The 25,096-nt window shown below is 38.1% G+C and overlaps 1 protein-coding gene across 1 annotated transcript; it reads left to right on the top strand.

Moving 5' to 3' along the window:
• The first annotated feature begins 1,104 nt into the window (after positions 1 to 1,104).
• On the top strand, positions 1,105 to 19,766 carry DIRAS2 (DIRAS family GTPase 2). Its single transcript, XM_075079090.1, has 2 exons — positions 1,105 to 1,435; positions 15,616 to 19,766. Exon 2 carries the CDS (start codon positions 15,655 to 15,657, stop codon positions 16,252 to 16,254), a length of 600 nt encoding a protein of 199 aa, XP_074935191.1. The 5' UTR covers positions 1,105 to 1,435; positions 15,616 to 15,654; the 3' UTR covers positions 16,255 to 19,766.
• The last annotated feature ends 5,330 nt before the right edge of the window (positions 19,767 to 25,096 follow it).

Genomic DNA, 25,096 nt, shown 5'->3' on the forward strand with positions numbered 1-25,096 from the left:
TTCAGAAAAAAGTTAAGAGAGTGAACGAATCTTCCATAAAAAACATGTAAGACAAAGCCATCCTTTACCAAGAGTGGCATTTAATAAATCATAACAGCTTTTGGGAGATAGCTGCTTGACCCATGCTTCTCCCAGCAGTCCCAGCAACCCTAAAAACTGAGCACTTTTCATGCTGCAGTATCTGGGTGCTGAGTGCCACCTGTCCTCTGCAGGGCTGTGCTCCTCATGATGAGCCCTTCTATTTCATGACTCAACCCAGCTACATGTTGCAAACTTAGAGAAAATACGGTGCTACATACCCCTGCCAGTATGTTATGAAGATAGCATGTCCCCACACTTTCTCTGGGGATTCACAGAGAGACCCTGTACTTAGACTTGCTTTCTGCATTGGGAGTTCAAACATTTCCAGTGGACTACACTTCTAGTCTGGAAAGAAAAGCCCTTTCTGAGCATTTCTAGGAGTTGCTTTAAAAATAAGAGGCTGAAGGAGCATTAGAACTTGCCTTTGGATTTTTCACCAAAAAAAATCACCATTAAAGGTGGAAAAAACAATGTAGATTCTTAATTTATGTTTGCCCATAAAACTCAACAATCCTATTTTACACTCCTGTCAGAAAAAAAAAGTCTTATCTGTTTCAGATGAGTGAAATTTTGAGGGGCTGTTTTGGACAAAAACTATTTTCTGACACATATTTTTGTACTTGATATCTACTGTATTTTTGCAAATAAATATTAGACCTAAGGGATGCATTTCTCAGCTAGTATAAATCAGCATAGCTCCACTGATTTGAACAGGGATATGCTGGTTTATGCCCACTGGGGATTAGCCTAACCAAAGGCTTTGTAAGCTTTTTAAAGTTAAAGGAACAGTCTTGTTCTGTGTTTAGGTGCTGAAAGAGAGGGAGAATTATGAGCGCAGATTAATGTAAACTACAGCCTTAAATTATAAACTACGGAATATTTTGAGGGCTTAAAGACTACTACATTTGTTGAGAAAGCCACAAAATTACAGCATATATTATACATATATACACATATTCCACGATTATTCAGTAGGTGGCAGTTAAAAGCCTAGTTGAGCTTTGCAGTCGCCATTTAGGCAGTAGCACCAGCAGAGGCTGGAGTCAGTCCATCCGTAAAAGCAGAAAGAAAGAGAGAGGCTGTGATAAAGCCAACAAAAGCATTAGCCACGGCCCAGGCACTGGGGAGAAAGCGGGAGAAGAGCAGAGCTGCCAGAGCATTGAGCCTCCGAGCACACAGCAGGCAGCAGCCACCACAGGGCGCAAAGGAAAGCAGCAGGCAACAGAGCTGCAGCCCCCTTGACCAAGACAGGGACTTCTTTCTGGTGGAGGAAACCCAGGGCAGAGAGGGTGAACAACTGGTGCGATGACAGAGAGAAACTGAAGAGTGCTTGGAGCTTTCTGTTCCTATACAGGTAAATTTTTTTACATTGCTTTTCTACCTCACCTCATACAATGAAGATATAGCTTCGCACTGAGATTAGAGATCTTTTTTTCCTTTGGCCAAAATCCACAGTCATCACTCAGGCAAAATTTCCACTGAAGTCAGAGTTTTGCATGAGTTATGACTGCAAGATTTGATCTAAGCATATATCTTATGTAGATAACATGGCATGCTATAAGCGGGGGCTGATGAGGAAGCCAGAAACTGGTCACATGCATACTGCCCAGTTAAACAACATCATTCTTCTGTGTGCTGGGATGGTAGTAATGGCATCATAACCTTTTATTTTAAACTGTCTTTCATTAAAACTCAATGTGCTGAATTTTGCCCTAGTTTATACTGCTGCCACCACAGTGGTTTAAGGAGCAATTGATTTTTTTTTAAAATGAAAGCTACATTCTAACTTATGTGAAGAAAGAATACAAAAATGTTGAGTCTGAATAAAATAACATCAGATGTTGCTTTCTTTGAAACATATACAACTTTGCAGCATTCCACTGACAGGCGGACAGTATTTTATTTGTTCGGTAGATTGTGCCTCTCTCAGTTGAATGAAAGAAAATAAATCATGAAAGGCCATTCTCAAGTGTCTGTGAGTGACATGAATTCAGAGTTGATAATACTTCCTCTCTTGCTATCTTCCCTGTGAAATGTGGGATGCTCTGTATGCTGCAGCACTCAGTCACAGCTGGGTGAGCCCAGAATGGAGCAGCAAGATTTGATGTATTTTATTCTTAAAGCATTTACTGAATGTCTTGTTTTCATGAGTATGTAGTCATACATGAATACATATATGCCTGTCTATAAATGCACACAGGTGTAGGTATGTAATGTGTGCATCCCCATATCTTTCCATGTAGAGAAAGCTGTTGTAAATGGTTGCTGTTATTTCTTTGTTAGGGTTACAGTTTACTGTATGGGGAATGTTTGCAGGACTCTCAATTTGTAATTCTGGGTCAGAGGGCTATTTTGGATTCCCCTGCCCCCACCCCTCCCTTTTACTTTTCTGACTGATGGACTTCACTCTTGTTCTGGGGCTGCCCCCTGGGGTCCAGCTGTGCTTACTAAATGCAGTAGTGTCTAATTCTCACTGAAAGTCACCTGTGACATCCTTCAGTGGCTATGAAATCTGGTATCCATCCATGTTTCATGCTCTCTGTCATGCTGTACACCACATTCCTGAGGCTCTTGCATGACAAACTGTCCAAACATGGAACGGGTTCAAATACACAGCTGCAAATCAAGAACCCCATAGAACTGGGGCAATGTTTGCAATGTACAGATATTTATCTTCATCCCTGGGACTAGAGAAGGATGAATGGGTATAAATGGACAGTGAAAACACTTAGGCCGGAAGGTTTCAAACCCTTACGGCAGCAAGTTTCTGAAGTAACCTTCTCATTGAAGTAGTAGAAAGAAAGGGCTCTAAATGCTTTTCAGTTAGAACTTGATGGAAAGGATTATGTGAAATGGTTGCCTGCAATGGCAAAGAATTGGATTTGATAATCCAGAAGGTCTCTTTCAGTACTAAATACCGTTCTTATTCTTCACTGGGAGTTGCCTGCATTAAAAAGTCTCTTTGCAAATGGGTCAAGGTCTTTGGAAGCACAGTTTTCCACACATCTCACATTAGAGCCAAATGAAAGCATATTTATCTTCTAGGTTGTGCTGCACTGTTGTTTACACCACCGTGGCCAAACAGCAGACACACACGCCCTGATGGTTGTCAGTCTGAATAATACCCCCTTCTCACAGTGCAGAGCAGAGCTCTTTGGAAGATGATTGGACTTCAGAGGCCTGGCTCTTTCTGGCCAAGTGGTCAAGATTATATTACACCAGCACTGCAGTCTGTAGTACCAAAAGAAATAGTAGATAATATATAAACTGATAATGCTGTTCCTGAAGTTGTTACTAGTGCTGATTCTAGTTTCCTCTGAGGATCACCTGATAACTTTTCTTTGTGCCAACCATCACACCTGCCCATATAAAGACCCCACCATCATGTGAAAAAGCAAAGGCTCACACTTTCATTGTGACAGTGTGCATTATTGCTTCAGACTTAGCTTATTTTAAAAACCTGCAATACACAGTATTCTGTTTCAAAGGTGCTCTTACAGAATGACAGCATTCAATCCCATGTTCCCTTTTCCTCTACTTCTTTCTTTTATAACCTGATCCTTTTCTTGCTCTCTTATGGTTTTGATCTACATACTACATTGGATTGTTTTCAATTCACAGTGTACCTCAGTAACTGTTCTGTAATACCTAATAAGCTGCATTTGAATGTTCCAGCTCCCAGATTGCATGTGAGATCAGGCAATTTGTACACTTAAACTGAAACAATATTCACTGTGGGAGATATGGTTTAGTATGTAGGGCTGATGCCAAATATTTGTTACTTCCCCTATAATGCTTTGTATAACTAGGCTTAATTGCGAAAATTTTAATATTACATACAAGAAGAAAAATGGCAATTGTATGAAACACGAATATGTAATATTAGCAATATTAGTTTCCTTTTTAAATGATCAATTTCCTTAAATGTTCCAGGGAAAAAAAAATCTTGGAAAATTTTTTCCATTTATTATTTTTTACTTTCCACTCAAAGGTTTTTAGCTATCATCAAAAGGATACTTTCAGTGCATTCTTATTGTTGCACTAAAGTTAAAATGTGCATTAAATTATCTTATCTTAATGCCAGAAAGACATTGGAGAAGACCCACTGAGTGACAATGCAACTGTATGTATTAATTAAAATAGAAGACACTTTTTTGCCTTTTTGAGAAACCAAATATTGATTTGTTTTCAACCACAAAATATTGATTACTGTATAATTCTTGAAATTATATCAATGGAAGACAAGAGCAAAATTTCAAAAAGGGTGTGTCAAGTCTGTGACAAACACACCTTCCCGCTCACACTGAGATCAGGAGCGCTTCCTCTCGGGCAAATAAATTTGAGTTAAATATTAGACTTCATCTGAACTGAAAATCAGTCTCTGATTTCTCTGACTGTGCAGGGCTGCAGTACACCAGGGCAGCAAAATGCTGCATTACCTGACTGCAAGTAATGGAATTGATTTTAGCTGAATCTGAATAAGTTTCAATGAAGTTATGACAGCTTCTTAGTATCCTCATTTAAAATAGGTATGTAGTATAGCAACCATAATAAAAGAACAAATCCTCTCTTGGACTGGAGATGTTTTCTTCCCAAAGTGTCCAGTAGTTCTGATTTATAATTAATGCAAAGCTAAGAAAAGGCGACCTACCCTCTTTTACTTATTTTGATGTATTTTCATATTCTCCTCTGAAAAACAGCTTTTATCTGTTCTGAAAAAGTTAGATATTTAAATAATCAAATATTAGCTAACATCAATAGCTAAATATTGTTGTGAACTCAACTAAAAATATTACAGCTTTCTCAATTTTTTTTCTCTAACATTAAAATGCTACCATGTGTTACTGCAAAAGTAATTTTTAATCTTTAGAATACAGTCCTTATAATTTTGTCTACTGCAACAAGGAAAAGAAACATGAATCAAGAATAAACTACTCTAAAGGCTAAGCCTACCTTTCTTACTTCAGAACAGAATGCACTGAAAGCTGAGGCAATGATGAAGAGTACTATGAAATTGCTTTCCTGTTTAAAATTTTTTAAAAAATTTCAGTAAGAAAAGTATTCAGTTTTGTGAAAGTCCTGAGATGCAGATTTGCAAACTAATTGTTAAAGAAAATGCACTTTAGAGTAAAAATATATATATATATAATTTTCCCTCCAAACCAGATTGTGGTAAATTGCATATCATAGAAAGCAAATAGCTTCTTGTGAACATTTAGAAACTCCAATCAGAAAGCTGTCATTCCTGTATCATACCCCACAGTTATACTTTAATTGCTGGTTTTCATCTGTTTCCGATTTGCAGACAATCTTTAGTGGAAACACAGGCTTCTTACTAGTGCCTGGAAGCATATCAACAATAGGATTTTATTACTTAATTACTTGTCAGGGATCCTTCTGGGTCCTGAAACCCACTGTATTAACCTCTTCACAAGTTATTGCCGAACAAACAAGTTGCAAAATATATTGTATTGGCTGGTAGGGTGTTTGGAGAACTTAACATTCACAGCTAGGACAGCAAGACAGATATTGATATTATCAGTTTAAGCAACATTGTTTTGAATGGGCTATTATTTGGGCAGTGGAAGAGTGTTCTAGTGGTCAGGATAGCAACCAAGCTATCCTTTCCAGCCCAGCAAGGAAAAGTATCGATAGCAGTTATACTCATAAGAATAATTCAGAAGCCCTTAACATTTAATAATTCTGCTTCTGTAGAAGACTTGCTCAGATAGACTCAAATTAACATTACGGAGTTGAGGACTACAGTAGAAAGGCAAAAGGGCCACTAGTCTTTTACAGTTTCTACTGCTGAATTGAAACCCGTCTTCCAAGGACGCGTGATCCTTCTGTGTAAATACACACATTTATAGGGAACTAGCTTGTTGCCTGTGCTGGGATTTTTAAAATGAATCTCACAATTACGGAATTTAACATCCAAAGCCTCTAGAGCCAAATGATTATCTGGGGAACTTTCCTTCTTTGTTTGGGTTTTTGTAGTGTTTTGTATGTTTCTAACTTTCTCCATTCAGGAAAACTTAAAAGCCACGGAGATGCAGAGTAAAAAGTCACCTGTTTTGGCTAGTGGATATCTGGAGAAGCAGAGTTTCACTACAGTGTGTGAAGTCATAGCTAATTGCCAAAAAGAGTATTCTGCTATTAAAAAACAGAGGGGCTGAAACGTCACACTGTGCCTCTGATCCCACATTTATGAGAGTGACAAATTCCAGTTAATAACCCTGCTGCTCTACCCAGTGGCATAATGTCCTACATGTTGAAGGTGATCATATAACATTGAAAACTGATCTTTCCACCTTTACTCAGGTAAATTAAATCTATTGAAAACTGAGCAAAAACTACAGTATTTGGTCTGTTAAGCTGGGGAGAAAACTCTAAAGAATCAGGCCCATAGGTAGGTGAATATAATGCTGTTATCTTGACATTTTTATTTCTATAAGTGAATTCACAAATACTTAACCACACATATGCAAAGGCTTCTGAGTAGTTTCTCACTGAGTTTTGTCCCTAAGCGCTTAAAAGATTAAGATACAAGTTTACCAAAATGCTTGAATACATAAATAAGAGTAGTTCCATTTAAGTCAAAGAGGTATCTAACATGCCTAAAGTAAAGCCTGAATTTAAACAGGAACCGAGCCATGAAATTCTCCTTTTTTAATGTTAAGATTAGCTAATGCACTGAATAGGAAATGACAACCAGTAGGACACCTGTCCACCCTGAGTAAACAACATATTACTGATGTTTCTGCATGAAAGGAAGGGGTTTTTCTGTGTGGTAAGTATGTTCAATGGTGGTGAATCTTGTTTTACGGTAACGGTTCATTAGTATATACATGCTACTCAAGGGTTAGTTCTGAAAGCTCTTGGATAACAACAGAGCAAATCATTTAAGTGTACTCCTAATTCTAAAGCTCTTTGTTGGATCAGGTCCAGCGTCTTCTGCATTTTCTGCACATGAACCCCCAGCAGAGAAGAGAATCAACAGACCCCTCTGCATCCTTCAGTATTCCATCACCAATCCTGCCTTCTTCTTCAACAATCAATGCCACTTTGGTTAAACCTGGTTTCAGAAACCTGTGACACCTATGGCCCCTGCAGAAAACTCAGCTAATTCTCTCGCCTTTCTTTTTCCAGTTCTTTCTTACCTAGTGAAACTATTTCTGCCAGGATGTCTGCTGGCTGTATCTTAGCCCAAGACCTAGTAAAGATTTTCTTACTGTGACAACTATGTGTTTGGTTTTTTTTTGTTTTACCAAGAGATCCATTTGGTATGATAATTTATAGGGCTTAAAACAATTTTGAAAAGACATTGTTTTAGGAATGAGGTTTTTCAACTCAAATTCTAAAATTGATACCCTGGCTTAATACCTAGACCATATCTGTAGTACAGCAGATACATTTGTAATATAGTGAAGAATCTATCTCAAAACGCAGGAAATGCTGCAGCCAACATTAAAAAGATTGAAAAAATGAATTTTTATTTTTCTTCCCTTTTCCTTTTCAGATACTTGAAAGCAAATGCTAAGATCATCTAGGCCAAACTCCCCCAAAGCACACCCTTTGTTTCCTGACAGTCTGGTCACGCAGGACAGTTTTAGCTTTCTGCTCTGTCTCAGTCCCATCCAGTTTTGAACAGACTGAGCCACTACTTTCACTTCACTTAGAAAAGTAGTTAAATATACTAATTATATAATTAACTTAATTATATCTTTTAAAAAATAGTATAGAGCAATAGAAAATTCTAAGTGATTAATTTTCTATGCAAACGTCAAAGAAAAACAGCAGATTTATGACACTTACCTTTATTTATTTTTAATTTCCATAGAAGATGCCATTTTCTCTGTAACTCAGTCTGGTCTGCTTCCTTCTGGCTGTTGATATAAAATATTAAGTTGGTATTGCTTTTCTGTAAAAGTATAGTTGAGAATAACTCTGTCATTTTCTGCCATGGCCTATTATGCCATCCAATGTTTGTATTGACTCTGCAAATAAATCTGGAACTCCAAAAGCCCCTGTTCATTCAGATCATTTTTTTAGCCACACTTGGTAAGTTTTACACAGGTCTTAAAGTTAGATCATTAAGTTGCTTTCAGTGTCCTATAGTTGAATGCGGTTTGGCCAACATGACTTATTATATTGAAAAATTCCCATGTCATTTCTAACTGCTGCATCTACATCGACCTACCAAAAATCACCCATTTTCTTAGTCTTTCCTCCACTGTAAACAGCCTTTGTACCGTGACTGCTATATCCGCAGACTTTAAAAAAAATATTCAGTTAGGCCACAGTTAAGCCCAGATTAAAAAAACAGAGGAGAAATATGTACACTATTTAAGCACTTTCTTAAGGACTTTGCTGAACTGGGACCTACAGGTCACATGAACAGAGCCCATGTTCCTTTTCATGATAACAGTTGTTTACATGACACTAACCCAGCTTTCTTTCAGTAAACCAGTATGTTAGTGCTTGGCCATTCCTTGCTGGGAATCTTGAAGTAGATTTAATCTTCACTGATCATGGAGTATTGTCATTATTTTGAAACACCATTCTTCACCATCCTCCAATGTTAACCGAAACCAATGTTAACACTGGGCAAAACTCAGTGAATAATTTTATAAACTTAGGTCTTAGAGGAACTCCTATCACAAGATTTTAGACTAATGCAAAAACCAAGCTATTACTATGAAAAAAACACAAAATTAGTGCTGCAGTCTGAGAAGTTTCTGGAAGAAACTGATTTGAGCAATTATCAGCACTTCAGCAACAGCAGCATAATCACCTTTCCTAAAGCAATGAGATGCTTTTCGGAGAGTTATCATTAGGTGGAACAGCTGCAGGCAAAGAATTCCTTTTAGGAATTAAAAAAAGATACTTTGTTCAAACTGCACTGGAGACAGTGAAAAATCCAGAGAAATCTTAAGTCAAATGGCTTAATGATCTCTGGCATTGCATTTTCAAATCCCACTTCACACTATTATGCAAAGACTTTTTTTTTGCATTTCAAGACTTCCTGTTTTCTGGTAGGGAGAAGGTATGATCCAAAATATCTGACACACCTCCCTATATTTTTGGCTTTTAAAGGAATCTAAAAAGTTATAACAATTATTAATAAATATTATTTTGCTAATATTTGTTATCCAACAATATCTGGATAGTATCTGCTAACAAAAGCATCAGAGACTTAAATTCAAGTGCAAGGAAGTCACCAATATATAGATAAACATTTTGAAAAGGCATGATGTCACAATTACTTCTCAAACTGAAATTTTGATATGGCAAAGAAAATTCAGGAAGCACTTTTACTCTAAGTGCATCAAATAATTTTAATTAGCCTCATTAGTACTGTCAATCCATGCATAGCTACTCATGTTGATGTGACTTGGCCAGTCTTCCTCTTATTTTATATAAACATGCAAAGCAAAAAGAGGAGGTATTTTGAACGGATACTTATCTCTGACCAAGGTTTTGCTCAAATATCAGTGACACGGGCATTAACACTATGAAAATACTCTCCTCTGTTAACAAAGATGGCAAGAACCACACCTGCATAAAAGCCAGAGCTGACATAAATCAAAACTGCTACAGCATTTATGCAGTGAAGAAGTCACTATTTACACTAGGATCATCAAGAAGCAGATTTTCAAAGAATATTTTGTTCAGTATGAGAATAAAAAGAGTGCATTCCACAGGGACTAGAACCTCATGTTGCAAGAAAAAGCTGTTTTAACTCTTATAATTTTGTCTTCAGACATGTCCAACTTTCTATTGATTTTAAAAGACCAACGCAAAGCAAGCAAAGAAAAAGAAAGAAAAAGAACAAAAAAGCGAGTCGTGTAGTAAAAGACGAAGACACTAGAAGTAGGAAAATCCCCATTCTTTAAGTCCATCTCCTTTGGCAGATATGGTGAAAGCACCCCCCAAGAAATGCCTGTTTATATAGACAATGGACAACAAATAAAAACTCCTCGTAGATACCTCTTTCCCTCTTGTATGTAAATAATATGTACCTTTTTCACCTTTGATATGGTAAAATGGCCATTAACCTTACAACCATGCTGAAATCCACCTTTTCCATTACTACATTTGGTGCTATTCTTCACCTTGCACCTTGTATCTTTGCATAATAATGTCACCACTGGATAGCCTGATGGACTGTTAATTTAAATTGATGCAAGCTTTTGAAGTAAAAGCATTACTTGTACTTTATTGGATTTTCATCATAACAATGACAATATAAACAGAGACATATCCTTAGACTTTAAAAAAAAAAACCGTGGCTGACATGAGATGATTTCACCTGAGGAAAAATACCTTTCAGGAAATCAATACACAGCATCTGACAATTGTTGCATTGCGTATCAGACTGACATCTCAGTAGGACGTCATAAACCCTCAAGAACTGAATCAGTTAAGACACAATCAAAGCCTCTGACTCCAGAGAGCAAAGGTAGTATCAGGTTGTTTTATAAAATGAATGCTACCCTAAAAGAAATCATCTAGCCAAACAATTTCATAGAAATTCGCAACCTGTTACATTTCATGTAAGTCTAACAACACAAACGTGGTAAAAATCTTTTTGCAGCAAAATCAAAACTGTGAAAAGAGAGTGAACGATTTTTTCTATACCCACTTTAAAGTACCAACTGTAAGCACTCACCAGCTATGAGATTCTAATCTCATGTTACTCTAAGGGTAAGTATTAAAGTAGATTAAATTTCTGCAGTTATTTTTTGGCCTCCCTATGCCTTTTGCCCTTTATTGCATTCACTATTAATGGCTTGAATACAAACATAAGACGCAAGTCATAAATACAGTTGATAGAAAAGTTAGACCATAAAAAATTATTAAGATAGGTCATAACTCTGGAGATCCAGTGGCTAAACAGAGGATCAGTAACATTGATTTAGTAAATAGTGACACACCCACAGGTAATTAGCCACCCAAAGAACATTAAGAGTTTGAACTGTTAAGTGTGTAATCTGTAATGCAAGGTACTTTGTTTAAACATTTTAAATGCATATTTTTATCATTATATAAGAAAATAACTGATTCTGTAAAAAATTACTCAGTGTCTAAACTGTATCCTCCTGTCAGAACAACCCTTCAGTTCTTTTACTTCCCGTGTCAGAAACAGCTGGGGAAAGAATACAGGCCAACGTAAAGATCTGTAGTTGAGGTTGAACTGGAGGCAGCCTTTTGTCCCACTGACTAGCCAGCAAAACTCACCCGCAGCAGCTGAGGTAGATCAACTCAAGCCTGGTGCTAGTGGAGCATCTACAGAAAACAGAGCTGAGTCAGCAGAGGTATATTGAGACTCATTAACTTGCTGAACTTTGCAACCAAACAATTTAAAAATTGAGGTTATGGATGTACGTTACGGAAAGTGCTTTGCCTTTAAGTGAAGATAGTTTTGTTGAACCTGACACTTCAGAGGAAGAGAGTAAATTTTCACTGATGTAGTTTGTGAAAGTAGCAATGGCAGCAAATGAGGCTTTATTACACAAAAACCCCAGAATAAGTCAGTTCCAAAGTGTAAAAAGAAACTGCTGTTTTCTACGTGTAGATATGAAACAGGTTCTCAAAGTAAGAATCAGAGAGGATATTGTACATCTGAAAATTCAGGCTTCTTTCAAGTTAATTTTTCCATACCCACATTGGGCAAAATATCAAAAGCTGATGAAACAATATGGTACTTTATTTTGTCCTGCTGTGTGTTTTATTTAAGGTATTTTAAGACAAAATAAAATCAGTATGCTAATAGGGCAGTACGAAAAGCATTAACAAATGTACAATTGGGTGCAAGTGCACCAGTCACACAGCATTATTTTCACTGCAGAAGAATCTCTGACCACATCCACACAGAGAATATAACCACATGGTAAAAAATATTTAGGGAAACCTTTCTCTAGTATAATTCTTGTTTTGTTTGCTTCCAGCTCCTAAGCAGGACAAAAAGTAAAATAATCTGTATTTTTTATCTTGGTAAAACTGAGGACCTTTTAGGACTAACAGACCTGCATGTGAGACAAACTAAACAGCAACTAAGGTTGCTGCTCCTTTGCAGCAGCCCGGGCTGGGGAGCAGCTCAGTGGAGAAGGCGCTGGGGCTGTGGTGGGCAGCGAGCTGGGCATGGCCAGCGGCGGCCTTGGCTGCAAGGAAGGCCCACCGTGTGCTGGGCTGCATGAAGAGGAGCACGGCCAGTCGGCTGAGGGGGGTGACAGTCCCCCTCTGCTCAGCACTCGTGGGACAACAGCTACGGAGTTTATCCAGTTTGGGCACCCGCGGCAGAGGAAGCACATCAGTGAACTGGAGCAAGTGCAGATGAGGGCAGCGAGGTGTTGTCACTGCATCACTGTCCTACCCTGCAGGCTGAGGGACCAGGGCTGGTTCTGCCTGCAGAAGACACAGTTTGGGGGGCCCCAAGCAGCAGCTCCCCAAAACCTACAGGAAAGCCACATAGAAGATGGGGTCAAACTCTTCACAGCAATGGATGGTGGGAGGAGGAGAGAGAACAGGTATGAGTTGAAACACAAGTAGTTCAGACTAGATATAAGGGGGAAAAAATCATGCTGAGTGTAATTTAGCAGTGGAGCAGGTTGTCCAGAGAGGCTGTGGGAAATGTCAGAGGTTTTCAAACTCTGGCAGGACAGAACAACCTTGTCTGGTCTCTTGGTGACCCTGCTGTGACCAGCAAGCTGGACCAGAGACCTCTTCAGGTGCGTTCCAGCCTGAATTACCCTGTGACTCTACGGTAATTTCTAAAGGCAGTCTGCAAAATCTCCCTAAGCAATAGATGTGCTCTTCTTACCACTGTAAAGTTTTCCCATTGTCTAAAGTGAATTTATTCTACAATATAAGCCCGTTAATTCCAGTTTTTTCCACTACAAATATACACACTATCTCTTTGCAACAAAATACTCTGTATCTGAGGACTGTTACCATGCCATTTCATGTTCCTTTAGAAGCTTTTCAAATGCTTAATACTTCATGCCATCAAGTGCCACATTTCAATTTGTTCTAGCTTTTGGGCAACCATATGTGCCAGTTTTCTTGGAGACTTCTGAGTATACTTAAAGCATGAAGTTTAATATTGCAGGACTACACCCAGCTAGCTTTTAAAATTTTATTTCTGTACTCCGTATTTTGCTGATTTTCATAGTAAAAATTTTCATAGTGCATTTTTTCTCGTCCTCCCATAGTTACTAGGCTATGTATTATCTCATTGTGCAATGCTTAAGCTGCTTCTGAGGTGAAATAGCCATGTTTTTCTCTCCTGCCTTTTTTCTCACAAAACTTATTAAACTATAATTTTTATGGTAGCTCATACTTTGCGGTTACCCAGGACCCTAAGCTCTATGACTGTTCTGAATTTGCATGTTTGCAGCTCTTAGGTACAACTTTGTTCTCAGTGGAACAGCATCCTGCTAGCTTCCTCTGTTCTCGTTTCTTGCTAAATACTTCAGGGTTTTTTTTGCTTTCTCAACAGCATGAGCTTCTCGCCCATTTTCCTTGCTCCTCGGAGGGTTTTCCCTCTTACATAAACACATACACCAGTGTTTTCTGAGTCTACTTTTCTTTCCATTCCTTGATTTCTTCTGTCAGAGAGAAAAAATTATGCTTCAGTGCCTCAGGATGAACACTCTTATTTATCAGTCTTTCCTATATTTAAACAGGTTTCTGAGAATGACAGTGACTGCAGCGTAGGAGAGATGGAAGGGGCGCAGCTGCCTTTTGCCTGAAGCCAGGCTGGGTAGGCAGAGCTTTGACAGCTCACCACTTTGCCTCAGAATCAGCATCCCCTGTTGCGCTGGTTATTCTGCCTACAGTGTGGCAGATGTGGAAGTCCAACTCCTTCATCCAACACATTATGTAAAGACAAATGTTTTGAGCATACCCAGACATTAGAATTAGGACAGAATATGATGCCCTGGACAAGGAGGATAACAAAATCAGGGTATGGTTGTCCAGCAAGATGAAGACATTAGTGCAGCATGGGTAGCCATAGCTTTAATCTAACTGGCACAGGCAGCAACAGCATCAAAGATGTAGAAGCACAAAATGCATTGTGGACTGGCAACTGTGATAAGGTCATCGGGGCTCCGCTCATATCCATACCTCTACAGCATCACTGCTATTCTCCCCATGCCAGACAGGAAAAGGATGACTTAAAATCCTGTCCCACAATGCAATCACTCCTTCTGCTGCAGTGAAAATAGCTTGAAGGTTTTCCTTATTCAGCAAGAAATCCCTTTGGGTTGCTCTGGATTAGCTGCTACCCAGGTAACACTGACACAGGCAAATTCAATAGCCTGGCACCAGTAGGGCACTTGGGCAAGGTCTCCTATCAAGCCAGCCCATTTTCCTAAGAAAAAATATGGGTGCAGCAAATTTTGCAGTTTGTTCCACATGTACTTTTTACATATCTAGCTTTGGTCTGAAAAGTAACAATATCCTAGACTCTCTTCAACTTTTAGGGTTCAATGTTTTAGTGTTTATTTGCTTAAATCTCACTCAATATATAAAGAGACTTGTACATGCTGTGTACCTAATGAACTGCTACTGATGGGAGGACAAATTAATCTTCAAGTTTATTTGGATGAATTCTAAACCAGCTACAGCTTGTAACCCTGTGAAAGCTTACCATTTCTGTTATTTAATAATGATTACAGTTTTTGTGGTCCTACTGTTTAGAGACAGGTTTTGTCAAGGAGAACTGACTTCAGGGATCACAGAGTTTTGTGACCTTCAACACGTGCATTTGTCAACCTCAACAATATAAGCCACTTTAAAATGTTGTGATTTGCCTGCACAACCTTTCTGATAAGTATAGCATGTCTCCATTCAAATATCATCTGCTGTGAAATAAAGAGTCAGTTTACTAAAATGTACTCTCTGGCCTGAAATGCAAGTGGAAAAACACATTGAAGTGGGGCACGTGCTCCCAAAGAGTTAGAAAAAAAGCATAGCTGGTGCTGTTGCTGAATGACCTAGAAACAAATCTTAGATGTCACTCAGGAGCGTTGTCCAGTTGTACTGGAGATAGTTTCCCTTACTACTGAAGAGGCATGTTTAGACTAATTGGCTGTCATACACACGTATACCGGTATGTTTCAACAATGATTTGAGGAGACTTGTTTTAGAGACAGAAGAATAATTCAGTTCCTGCAACTTGTTCAGGTCTTGGCCTTGCTGAAATGCTATTTCTCAGGTGCAGTATTTATTTCTGGAGATATTAGCCCAGTAGGAAGAATACTTAAACTCACAATGTTAATTTAAAATGAGTCATGAAATGATAAAGATGGTCTTTTGTTACCAGTCCAGGCTGGACTGCAAATCCTAAATTTACTACTGAAATAAATCACTCTGTAACCCACTGCAAGTCTTCTTAAATTATTACAACTAGCATGCCATCACTTACATCACATTAATTTCTCTTACTGGGAAAAATATCACAAAGTGCACTCCCCACATGTACCTGTATTAATGTCCGCCTTGTTGTTTTTGTATCTTCTTTCCCAGATTTTCCCCTCTAGCTGAGCAACAGACACACCAAGAAACATGCCTGAGCAAAGCAATGATTACAGGGTTGTTGTATTTGGAGCTGGAGGAGTGGGCAAAAGTTCTTTGGTCTTGAGATTTGTGAAGGGCACTTTCAGAGAGAGCTACATCCCTACCATTGAAGACACCTATCGGCAGGTGATCAGCTGTGATAAGAGCATATGCACTTTGCAGATAACTGACACTACAGGGAGCCATCAATTTCCAGCCATGCAACGTCTTTCTATTTCTAAAGGACATGCTTTCATTTTGGTTTACTCTATCACCAGCCGACAGTCCTTGGAGGAACTCAAACCGATCTATGAACAAATATGTCAGATTAAAGGAGACATAGAAAGCATTCCAATAATGCTCGTGGGGAACAAAAATGATGAGAACCAAAATCGAGAGGTGGACAGCAGTGAAGGAGAAGCCATGGCTAAGAAGTGGAAATGTGCCTTCATGGAGACCTCTGCCAAGCTGAACCACAACGTGAAAGAGTTATTCCAAGAATTGCTAAACCTAGAGAAACGCAGGACTGTGAGTTTACAAATTGACGGCAAAAAAAGCAAGCAGCAGAAAAGGAAAGAGAAGCTGAAAGGCAAATGCGTGGTGATGTGAAATTGCACCGGCAGGAGTCAGTCATACAGTCTCACCTGTTGACAATACCCATGTAAAACCGATAGACAGCAAACAACCATAAAAGACCCTATTTATCAGTATCTGTTTTAAAAGAAATATTTGCAATTTAAAAAAAATGAGTTACTGTGGTTACTATGAAAAAAAGCCAACAACTAAAAAAACATGTACGCTAACTATCAGCGAAAAAAAATCTGGAAGTAAAAGGTAGATGGACCAGGATATAATATTTTGTAGTTTACAGAAGAGAAGAAATTTCATCCTTAGCATAATGTGGAAGATTTGGGAAATCAGCTTCATATTATTTATGTTTGCATATAAATGCAAGAGAAGGCAACATATAATCTTAGAAGAAAAACATAGAAGTGGACAGGAAGAAACCTAGAATGTATAAATGCATGCTGGGTGGCATTATCACACCCTTTAAGAACACTGTGGACAGACAATTCTGTGCAATTTTCTTCACTGACTGGTGGGGCAGTATGCATAAGGTAGTCTCTGATCTGCCGGATAAATGAACTATTTCAGACTAAAAGGAAGTGCGGGGATAGCATATTTAATAGGAACAGATACTTTCTCTACCCTCCCAGCATGAGATTTCTTTCTACTATGATGGTGTGTTTGAACTGAAGGACGAGGAAAGGCCAGCCCCTGTAGGAGATATGGGGATCATCTTCTTTTATGGACCCACCACTTCAAGTATGACCTGTGCTTATCACCCCAATATACTTCAGAAGAGCAGATGCGTGCCTGCAGAAAACATCAGACTGTATAAAAATGGTGTATATATACAAACAGAAATGTTCCTCAGGGAGGACTGGCTGGGGAGTCCCCTACAAAAGCCTCTGTGGGAAAGCCTCAGTTCAAATGCTGCTGATGGTTAGAAGAACACATGGTGTGATTAGTGAATGAATGGAAAGTCTACTGAACTGGTGGTATTCTTGGAGAGGGGTCTGTGTAGTATACAAAATTTTAATCAAATTACCAGATTAGCTGAGAGAAACTTCTTTACAGTACTATATTCCAAATAGAATGGTTTTGCATTCATGCACTACTAGATCTATTGCCTTTATATTGTGTGAAGTGTTTCCTATTTACCATTTAAACTCATTGTTTGAACTGCTGTAACTGTTTATAAAACCAAATCCTATATTTGGAGTTAGGGCCCACAGGAGTCTCTAAGAGAAGTTTTGCTGGGATAAGTACTACAGGATTTGGCATATTAAGAGTTGCAGTCAGTACTGCGTTATAATGCAATACAAAGTTCAGAATAGAAAAAAACTGGTTCAAACCGCTCTGTCAGGGGAAACTGCTCTTCTCAAAACCTTTGGAAGGGGAAAATGTGTACAAAATGTGAGCTTTTCTGGATCTCCAAAGCTTTTTAAAATACGAATATGAATGAATAAAGTGTGTATCTGTCTGATAACAAAGACCATCTAAGACAAAAGAAGCACATACATTTTTTAAAGGACACATCAAAATTGTATAAGCTACAATTTGCACCTTAGGAACAGCTTTGAAATAATAAAAACAAACCACCATATTTTTGGTAAATGTTTATGTCAAAATCATACTATGGGAACATGCAGTCAAGTACTAGTATTATTAGTACACATGCTGTTGCATTAAAGATATCTTCTAGGAGCTATTCAAATGCAGTATTTGCATTTAAAAATGTTACCTTTTTGCTCTTGGAGCTATTGCTTTCTTACGTTCCACCTTCCAAACAAAACTGCAGACATTTCACAGGTAATAGCTTTATTTGAGAAAGAATTGCTAGAAGGGAGCACAACTTTTGTCATTCACTCAGAAGAAATTCTGGCGTCATTAAAATCAAGTGTAAAGTTCCTACTGATTTCAAAGAAGACAGAGTTTTGTGTGTCTACTTCATTGCATTAGAAGAGAAAATTGGAGGGAGCATGAAAAAAAGTTAAGGCTTAGTAATAATTTCCTGGCTCTTATACAATGCTCTTTCTCCATAAATCTCAAAGCACTTTACAAAAAGGACAGCATCATTCATTATCTTAACTTTGCAGGTGATGAAACTGAGGCACAAAGAGGGGAAGCAGCTGCACATAGATTACCCAGCAGGCTAGTGACAGACCCAGGAACAAAAGCAGATCTCCTCAGTCCCAGGCGAGTGCTCGCTCTGCGTTTGGTCAGACTGCCTCTTCACATTCTTAAATAGTTTCTAAAACACATAAAGAAACGTGGTATGGCTTATACAGCTAGGTGCATCTTTTTCTTGTCAGTCTGTCAATAGATCAAAGAGTATTTCCAGATCATTTCCAGTATTTCCAGGGATGGAAAACATTTAAAAGCACTATGTTTAGTAAGACTTTCATACATGTTTATACATCTACTCTGTTTGTAAGCTAGTGGCTGAAGATACTCATCTTCACAGCATGGGATTCCACTGTCGAAACTGGAAAATCAAAACACTGATCACACTTAAGGAGTAATGGGTCACATGCAGAGATCAGCAGTACAGAGGTCTCCTGCTGATGTTAACACACCAGTTCCAAAGGTCATCATCCATGGCACATGCCTAAGCAGCCAGCATAGAATGATGAAAGAAACTCAGAATAAAAAAGGCCATATAAAGACAAAGATAATGTTAATATTTTTACTTTAACTGGAGGAATTATTTACCCAGTAAAGAATCTTGCAGAATTAGAGCATAGGGGACCTGAATTAGACTCAGAAAGTTATGACTGCAAGGATATTACACACTGAAATTTGGCCCTGGACATTTTTTGAATGTGCCTCATAGCAAGAAAATAGAATTGTATGGCAAAGGTGGAAATAAAACAAGTAACCACTAATTGTTAGGCTTGAGGATCTTCTCTAATTCACAGCTGATTCCTCACCTGCCACATAATAAGCCATGAATTATTTCATGAACTTGCATGTATCAAAGCAAGGCCAGTACAGAAGCAATATTACTCATGGACCACAGACAAGAGAACATATTTTATACCCTTACATTGTCATCCTAGTTTATGCTACTAGATTTTACATAAGTTACATATTTGTGAGCTGGTTTAAAACATTTGTTTTGCTATTACTTATACAATCTTTTTTTCTGGTGTTTTTGTTTGTTTGTTTGTTTGTTTGTTTTAACACAGGGAAAAAACTGTAAGGTAAATAAAGAAAATACACAGCTTTATTACATTTTGTGTTTTCTTTGGGAATGTGATATCAGTGTAATAGAATCTTTAAAATGTACAGAGAAGATATGACATATTTAAAACATATAAGATCTACAGTAAATTTTAGCACCCAGAAAACATTATCTGGACAAAATGACTCTTTACAAAGCATGAATTTTTTAGGTATATATGAAATATTAAGATACATAGTTACCTTGAAAATGTGTTGTTGCGATTTCATTAGCAAATAATTTATTCAAAAACTCTGGATATGAAGTCATTTGTGCCTACAAGTTTCTATGTTTCTGGTGATGTTCTGAACATACAAAATAAAGTTTTAAATGGAAACACAGTTTGGAAGAAGCCTTTTTAGTGCCTGCATTGTGTTTGTTTCACAAGTATATTAAGTATATATTTTTTAGAAGTTTTAAAGGCAATTGTCTAAATCAAAATAGATTCTTACATGTTAGGCAGTGTCCTAAAGTCTTCAGCTATACAAATCAGACTCCTGAAAAGTCCTGAGAGAACTGAAGCAGTATTATCTTATTTAATATTTACCTTTCTTACATTATATTGTGGCAAACACCTACATTTTCAAAGAAATCTACCTTCACAAAACACAGATTACGAATGGGTGTTTCTTTTGGCCATCAAAAAGCAAAACAGTTCTGGAAGTTAGTTTATATTTTATTATTTACTTTAAAATAATGACAAATAAAACTCAGTGCTTGTGCAGAACTGAAACTTGCTATATGTATCCTGATATTCCTCCTCATTTCTACCAAATTCCTGATGTTTTTGCAAAATATCCTACTACTGCTTATTGTATTAACACCTGCTTCAAAAAACATCAAATATAATGCTTTAACACTTCTTGCAATTCAGAAGATGTAACAGTTGTTCAGTTGAATAATTTCTATATGTAAGCAGTAATTCATACTCAGCAAAGGAAGGTATCAACAAACAAGCTTGAATATTTACACACATTTGTAGGCATTTGAACCAATGATTAAATATTGAGTATTGAATGCAAATTTCATGTCACTGTGAGGTAATTAGACATGGCAGTCCACAAAGCTTTTTATTTTTAGGAAAAGATATCCCCAAACTCCTCATAATTCCTATTATTAACTTTTTCCTTCTAATACACCATCATTTACTGTGCTTGGTCCTGATTCTGACACAGCCTACTGTGCCAAGTCAGTGTCCTGGGGTTTGCACAATATAGTGGGTAATTTTTTTATAGGTATTTACCCTACCATATTCCACAGAACCATCACAAGCATTATGAAATTTGCCTGCCTCTAAATTTTTTGTCATTAGTTACTACTCCTGTTTCCCACTGGAAAATATTTTCATTGTTAAAACATACCCTCCTTCAAAATTGTGAATGCATACTTGACACATTTAATTCACTGGCATTTTAATTGGCCTTTTAACTGGCATGTCTCATGCACCTTTCTAATTAATCCTCAAGTTTATTTCACATAGTCAGGTCAATGGTGTCTAAAGTCCCAAACTGGGACTAACTTAGACATTAGACTAAGTCTAAAACTGGGAAGAGAGGGAGAGCAGAACTTGAGCACCTTTGAAAGTATATACCTGGATGTTCATTGTGAAGGATAAAGACTCTGCTCTAAATTAACCAGAGGAATATGGAGTTTAGAGAAAGGATTAAGCCTCTTCTGTTTCATATAGCTTACCTTAGTTGAGCACTACTTCTTATAAGGAGTCATAGTGGACGTACTGAAAATCATATGGAACTGAAGTGCAAAGGAGCATTTGTTGTTCAGTCAGGTGTATTTGCTCCTCATTTAGATGCTAAGAAATAGCCCGCAATGGGTCCTACCTGTGCATCTCTATCCTAATGCTCTGAAAGCTGTGGATGACAGTGCCTGTCACATGGAGGGTGACATTGTATTTATATTCATTTCAGTAAAAAAAGCACGAAATAAAGAAGCAGAAGAGGTGTTTTTCCATAAGGTGTGAAAGGCAATATTTTTTCTTCATATATAAGAGGAGAAGGATCATTTTTCATTACCTTTCAGAGACGGGGAGAGCACTGAGATGCCAATCACTCTAACATATATCTGCGTTATAGCAGCTTTTGCTCAGTGCTGTTGTAAAGATCTTTTGACTCTGGTACTTCCCTCCCTTATTTGGTTCAGTTCCTGCTGCTGGTAGGCCTGATTCTTAAAAGAAACTGTTGGCCTATTTATTAATTTGTTCAGGGTTACACACTCTTAAAATCACAATACAATGGCACTGTATGCTTAGGTATATTAATTTAATTCCAGTTTTCACCTGTGGGCCACCTGTCCCCTGAGCAGTTGGATCATTATAATAAAGAGGTAGGAGGAATATAATTGGGGGGTGGGGACAGGAATGGAATGGGAGTATCAGAAGATTTTACATTAACTTACTCTTTCTCAGGAAATTGTGAGATCAGTGAGAACTAAATGTATTTTCAAAGGAAAAATCAATATTCAGTGGTCAAGATGAACTGCACTAATGAACAGTGCTGTTACGGACATCACAACAGTAGGTTACACAAAGAGAGCAATTGCTGCTCCCTCTGATCTAGGCAAATCTGTAACTCCTTATAAAAGCAATTCTACACTGGATGGATAATTTATATGCATGTGTAGAAGAACACACTCTCTAGCCATAGGATTTTAGCCCTTTTCTTTCGTCTTTAGTCCAGGGGGGTCTCAGTTCTTCAAAAGCAGAAGCTTCTGGTGAATGTTCAATGACACCATCCAGCCCTTCCCCGGGTTAAGTGGACAGGCACCTACTGAAAGCATCTGCAAAAAGCAGGGAAGGGGCTAAGCAGTTAGCTCAGCTGAGAGGCAGGTAAAAGGGAGGAGAAGGGTAAATGCGGTCCTCTTTCCCACCACATGGGAAGAGACAGATGTTCTCCTCAATGAGACGAGATGACCTCTACAGCCATGACCACCCTGCAGCACAAATACCAGTACTTTCCTTCCACAAACCTCACACCGATCAAGGCTTTTCTTTTAAGTGAAATTAAAATCTGACTGGAACAACAAAGTCTAATATAGCAGCAAAGGAGAACAATGTAGTTATATAGGAGCAAGTCTGTAAGTGTCCAAATAATAATCTCTTTATATATGCCTCTGTGAAGAGCATGTTCACAGCCAAAAAATGGTGAAGGGCTGTGTCAGAAGAATGAGGCAAGTGTATGGACAGCGACTTGTCTGGGGATGCCGAATATGGTGGGAAAGTGAATATGTATAATTTCAGTAGTAATATTTAGGAAAGATGAAATAAAGGAGGAAAAAAAGTCAACTGCATATTCTTGGAATTATCCCAATAATAAAATCCGTTAGGTCACAGAACAATCACTCAGAGCAAGTAGCAGTCAATATGAATGTTAAAAAACAGGTTGGGGTAAAAGAAAAATCTTAAACTCTGCTTTCCCCTTTTGCTGCCAAAACCATGTACGTCCATGGTTGTCCTCATGCTTCTTTTCAGACTCAAATCTGAATTTAAGGTTGGCCTCATTCTGAAAGTTTGAGTAACACCTGATCATTTCATGATCTTTTGCTTACTTAATGGCGAAGGTGAATGCCATTTTACGAAAGCCACCAAGTAATCTCACTATGGTAGAGAAATATTTTAATTTATTAATTATGTACTAACAAACAGTTCAAAATCATTTGACAAGCCCAGTAATCAGAGGGATACAGTAACTCTGTTAGATAATTTCCACGCAAAAAATAATAATACTAAAAAAATAATTGCTTCAGTTATGTAAGGGCACTTAAAGTGTGCCCAGATTGCAGAACTGGAAAATACCATCAAAACTAGATGGCTGTAAACACAAAATTTTATTACTGGGAGGGTGGGGAAAAGAAGCAGCATTGCTTCTGTGTGGTGGCTTTCCCTGTCTCTCATCTCCCAGGGAAGAGCAGCGAGCCAGGCTGCCTTTGCTGCAGCCAAAGTGCTCCATTGTCTGCTGGAAATGGTTTTTAGAGCAGAGAAAAAAGCAAGAGCACCACTTGGCCAGAGGTGTTGATGTGCTTTCTCCCCTCCTCTAGAAGCAGGTGCCGCTACATGTGCAGCCTTGTCTGAGAAAGGGGGGGGGAAGCAGACCCCAGGACCCTCAGTGGGGCCCAGCGTTCCCTCCGGTGTAGTAGGTGGGAATGGGGACAGGGAGCACAGGCAATCATTTCTGCCCTGGCAGACACTGCCCATGCTGTGAGGGTCATAGAGGAGGTGGTAACACTGAAAGCCTCTGCTTAGCAATTATGATCCAGCTATAGTTTTGTGGAACTGCGCAGTTTAGCAGGTACTTCAGCAGATGCAGATGCAAATGCCTTGAACAGAAGTAATGTAGCAGCTACTAGAAAAAGCAAAAACATCTCAGCAACAATTAACAGGTAAAGTATACGTGTTTACTTTAAATTGTATATTTCCTCAATAAAAGGCACTTCTAGTATTCACCAGTGGATCCACAGCTCCACTATTTCTCCCACTGATAAGTTTAGCCCAGACCAGGTTGAAATCTATAGAGTTGATGATGTGGGATAGGTATATATGGTATGTTAGTCCAGGGATATAAATAAGTGAAATTTCTCTATTGTGGGCTAGTATGGTGAAGTGAGGAGATTCAAAAAAGGTGTGACTCGAAAGTAATACCCTTTATGGTATGGCCTCCATTGTCTGTGTTTTTAGCTACAGCTCTGCATCTCTAGAAGTTACCATAGTCTAAACATTGTTGGGTCCTTCAGGTTTCACAGCACTGCTTTAAACTTCTTGTGGTAGTTAGATTATTTAATTTAAAAAAATCAGTGTTACATTTCAGTCAAGAAAACATATTATTCTGTACTGCACATGTGTATGAAATAATGCATTTCTAAATGCAGGCTAGTAGATATAGCTGTATTCTGTTTATTGTTGTGATTTCTTCAGCCTGCCAGTTGTGTTTCCTCAGACACTTGAAATTAGTGCTCTTCTACTGGATCTTTTAATTTGGGTTAGCTTAGGAAAAGAGACATTGATATTAGGACTATTTTCAGCAAGAGATTCTTAAAGTGCATTCAATGGCAATTAGAATTTGAAGTTCAACAGAAATTTGTCATTTGTAGCGACAGTATTAGTCATCCATTTCCCACACAAATATGTTTTACGGTTTGAAATGTCACTAAAATTCATATTTTAGAACACAAAGCAGAAGCTTGAATAGGAACAGCTTGAGCTCCTTGTATTTTAACTTTCAAATACACGGAAGTATGTGCAAATTCAATTTTTTCTAAATGTCAGAAACCAAACTCATTCTTGTTTTAGTTTGCAATAAATTTGTTCCTGTTTTCCAGCTTGTTTTCAAGAACAATGTATGTGGTGTGGTAACAATGGACTTGATGTGGTAACAAACAGCAGGTTTTTGGATTCTATGGTGGCAAGTTTTTGTTTGGCTTTTGGTGTTTTGGTTTTTTTTTGGGGGGGGGGGGATGGGGAAGTACCAAGCCAAAAGAAAGATAAATCTGTAAGTAAGTTACAGAAGACAACTTTCAGCAAATGTTTTCTGTTTCCTAAGTGAAACTTTGTTTAATCTTTAGCAAAATTACTATTACCCACATATCCAAATTCACTATGTATGAAACCGGAACAACCCTTCTTCTCAAAGATGCAGGAAACTTACGGAACAT

Source organism: Phalacrocorax aristotelis, chromosome Z (genome assembly GCF_949628215.1).
Source record: "Phalacrocorax aristotelis chromosome Z, bGulAri2.1, whole genome shotgun sequence".
NCBI lineage: Eukaryota > Metazoa > Chordata > Aves > Suliformes > Phalacrocoracidae > Phalacrocorax > Phalacrocorax aristotelis.

Bases quoted from the DNA above. Each gene is read 5' to 3' on its own strand.
- DIRAS2 (XM_075079090.1), top strand. From the start codon at position 15,655: ATGCCTGAGCAAAGCAATGATTACAGGGTTGTTGTATTTGGAGCTGGA.